The sequence below is a fragment of the Propithecus coquereli genome, unplaced genomic scaffold (genome assembly GCF_000956105.1).
Source record: "Propithecus coquereli isolate 6110/MARCELLA unplaced genomic scaffold, Pcoq_1.0 Scaffold138, whole genome shotgun sequence".
In the NCBI taxonomy this organism is placed as follows: domain Eukaryota; kingdom Metazoa; phylum Chordata; class Mammalia; order Primates; family Indriidae; genus Propithecus; species Propithecus coquereli.
In genome coordinates this window covers 3,590,443-3,593,989 of record NW_012138080.1, presented here as the reverse complement: position 1 = coordinate 3,593,989, position 3,547 = coordinate 3,590,443, and the positions used below count along the sequence as shown (strand labels likewise).

The window sequence follows — 3,547 nt, the reverse complement described above, 5'->3', positions numbered from 1 at the left end:
TACTTTCCATGGAATAATGCTGAAAAAAATTAACCCTTCTGCCCAACACAGTATTGAAATACCTCACCTTGAAACTTTATTTAATGCAGTCTTGAGATCTGTCGCTCCTTAATATTCATGCAAACTTAAAATTAGCATCATTGGGAATTTCATCATACAAACTGTAGTTCTCAATGCTATCCCAACACTTACAATCCAAACAACATCCTACGATCAGTGCACATGCAGGATAACACTACCATTTGTGTTCCTCTAATTTTTTAAGGTCTTTAAAAAAATTATTTGATAGTCTAGGCCTCTTCTTTTTCAAATAAATAAAGGAAAACAAATATTGGGAGTCTTAACTATGCAAATTTGTAAATAATTGTTTTTTACATAGCCTACAATCATAACTAAAAGAAAATTAGATTTAAGAATTTTCATATTTACAATTAGATTTTCAAAAAACTTAACTATATATTTCTCTTAGCATTATGATTTATGTGGCTTGCAAGAATAATCAATAACTTAAAAAATTAAAACTTTAAAAGTCATCGTTCTGAAGATCTTCGAGAAGTGAGCGATTTCAGATACCAGGAGTGTGCCTTCTGTCTTTTTAGTTTTATTTAAAGGTGCTTTATGCAGGACGCCCTTGACCAAAACGACTTTTAGACCTAGAGTTTTTAAACAGAAAAGAAGGTCAGAGTTGCTTCTAAAACAAAAGGAAGTTGCCACTGCTTTAGATTATGTTTGCTTGTCAATATCTAAGCTTATGAATCTTCATGTAGCTCCAAAATCCATTTTCTAAAACCCTTGGAATGAGATCTATTTTGGAATTCAGATTTTTTTTTTAAATTTTCGAGAAGTAATATGGTTGTATATTATAAATCTGGGGCAGTGCTCCATAATCAAGTATATTAATGTTCAGCAAATGAACATGTACATTAAGTGGGATAAATAAAAACTATGAATATCATCATAGCAGCTCAGTTCAAGTTTGAATTGCTATAAATGTATGAAAAAAAATTTTTGGCTTTCTGAGCCTTCTGGATTTCAGAATTACATATAAAGCTTTAGGATCTGCAATATCAATGTTCAAATCTTAGTAACTGATTTCTAACAGAAAATTTGTGATGTAAAATGGCACAAGCCTCACCAGCTAGATTTTATTAACAGGAAGAAAATAATAAAACAAGGAATGGTAAAGACTTCAATGATTTATATAAAGTAACAATATATAATCTACAAACAGTACAAAAACACCATTAACTCATAGTAGCACTATACATTTTTATCAGGAGATGGGTGAGAATGAAGCTGGCCCAATAAACAGAAAACTTAAAAAAAAGAACACTTATACTTTCCATTACATTTTGTCTTCATGACCTTTTTATTTTTTATTTTTTTTATTTTTTTGAGACAGAGTCTCACTGTGTTGCCCGGGGTAGAGTGCTGTGGTGTCATCCTAGCTCACAGCAACCTCAAACTCCTGGGCTCAAGTGATCCTCCTGCCTCAGCCTCCCGAGTAGCTGGGACTACAGGCATGCGCCACCATGTCCGGCTAATTTTTTCTATTATATATTTTTAGTTGTCCAATTAATTTCTTTCTATTTTTAGTAGAGACAGGATCTCGCTCTTGCTCAGGCTGGTTTCGAACTCCTGAGCTCAAACAATCCGCCCGCCTCGGCCTCCCAGAGAGCTAGGATTATAGGCGTGAGCCACCGCGCCCGGCTGACCTTTTTATTTTTTAGTTTTTTTTTTTGTAGAGACAAGGTTTCACAATGTTGTCCAGGCTGGTCTTAAACTCCTAGATTCAAGTGATCCTCCTACCTCCACCTCCCAAAGTGTTGGGATTATAGGTGTGAGCCACCGCCCCCAGCCCTTTTTAAATCTTAACTTTTAAGTTAAAATCTGGTTCTGATTAATGCCTTGATAATCTAATCCTTGAAACAAAACATAAAACCAAACTCAAATTATGTGCTTCTAGTGTTCACATGATTTATCTTAAAAAAAAATTCACTTCAAAGCCAGTGGCATTCTGATTATTTTATGCTGATTTACCTTGTGTTTTTCTCTGAGTTGCTTTGCCGTGCACTAACTGGCATTGAGGCCTTGATTTGTGCTTCAAGCCTGGAATAAATACCTCCTGCAAACTGCAGAATAAAGAAAATTAAGTCATCTTCCCAGAATCAATAGAGGGACTGCTTTATTAAAATGAGATTACTTTTTAATTTAGAAGTAATTTTATTTTGATTTTTAAAATACAGCCTTTTTGAGATGTGATGTATATACAGCACAATTCACCATTTTAGTGTACAGCTCTGGATTTTGACAAATGCATACAGCTGTGTAACCACTGTCACAATGAAGACATAGGTCTATCACCCCCAAGAAAATTTCCTTGTGCCCATTTTAAGTCAATCCACCTACTACTAGCAATTCCTGGCAACCACTGGTCTGTTTTCTGTCCCTGTAGTTTTACATTTTCCAGAACATTATAGAAATGGAATCATACAGTATATAGCCATTTGAATCTGGCTTCTTTCACTTAACATAACGTATAGGAGATTAATCCATGTTGATGCATAAATCAGGAGTTTGTTCTTTGTTATACGTACAGTTGCTTTATCCATTTACGAGGTAAAGGACATCATTTGGGGTGTTTCTAGTTTTTAGCAATTATGAATAAAGTCACTATAAAAATGTGTGAATTGATGAGTATGGTGAATGGCCTAACTATTTACCAAAGTGGCCATTCTTTTTTGTAATTCTACTACTTATCTATGAGAGTTCCAGTTGCTCCTTATCCTCATCAACCTTTGGTTTTTTGTGGTTTTTTTTTTTTGAGACAAGATCTTACTCTTTTGCTCAGGGTAGAGTGCAGTGGCATGATCATAGCTCACTATAGCCTTGAACTCCTGAGCCTAAGCCATCCTCCTGCCTCAGCCTTCTGAGTAGCTGGGACTACCAGGGCATGCCACCACACCGGACTGATTTTTCTATTTTTTGTAGAGATAGGGTCTTGTTGCTCAGGCTGGTCTTGAACTCCTGGGCTCAAGCGATCCCCTCTCCTTGGCCTCCCAAAGGGCTAGGATTACAGGCATGAGCCACTGTACCTGGCTGTTTTTTTTTTTTTTTAAATTTTAGACATTCTAGTTGGTATATGGTGGTATGAGGTTTTAATTTACATTTCCCTAATGTTGTATCTTTTTGTGTGCTTATTTGTCATCTGAATCCCTTCTTTCATGGTATCTGGTTAATTTTTTGTCCATTTATTTTTATTGAGTTTTTAATTTTATTATTGAGTTTTGAGAGTTCTTTATATATTCTAGATACACATCCCTTTTCATGTCAGTGTTTTACACATATTTTCTCATAGTTTATGGCTTGTCTTTTCATTCTCTTAACAGTGTTTTTTTTTTTTTTTTTTTTTTTAATTTTTATGGAGTCAAACTTACAATTTTTTCTTATAGGTCGACCTTGTCCAACAACCACACTGTTATAATTACTATAGATTTATAATCAGCCTTGATACGTTATAGTGTAAGCCACCTAGTTTTGTTATTCT

General features: G+C 34.7%; 1 protein-coding gene across 1 annotated transcript in view; it reads right to left on the bottom strand.

Annotated features, from left to right (window-relative positions):
- Window positions 1–493: 493 nt before the first annotated feature.
- KIAA1841 (KIAA1841 ortholog) overlaps window positions 494–3,547 on the bottom strand; it is a 58,594-nt gene continuing 55,540 nt past the window's right edge. Inside the window, exons 21-22 of the mRNA XM_012639232.1 lie at window positions 2,041–2,132; window positions 494–653 (exon numbers count right to left, since the gene is read on the bottom strand). Of these exons, the coding sequence (XP_012494686.1) occupies window positions 617–653; window positions 2,041–2,132 (129 nt within the window). The 3' untranslated portion in view covers window positions 494–616. The remainder of the gene's footprint in view (window positions 654–2,040; window positions 2,133–3,547) is intronic.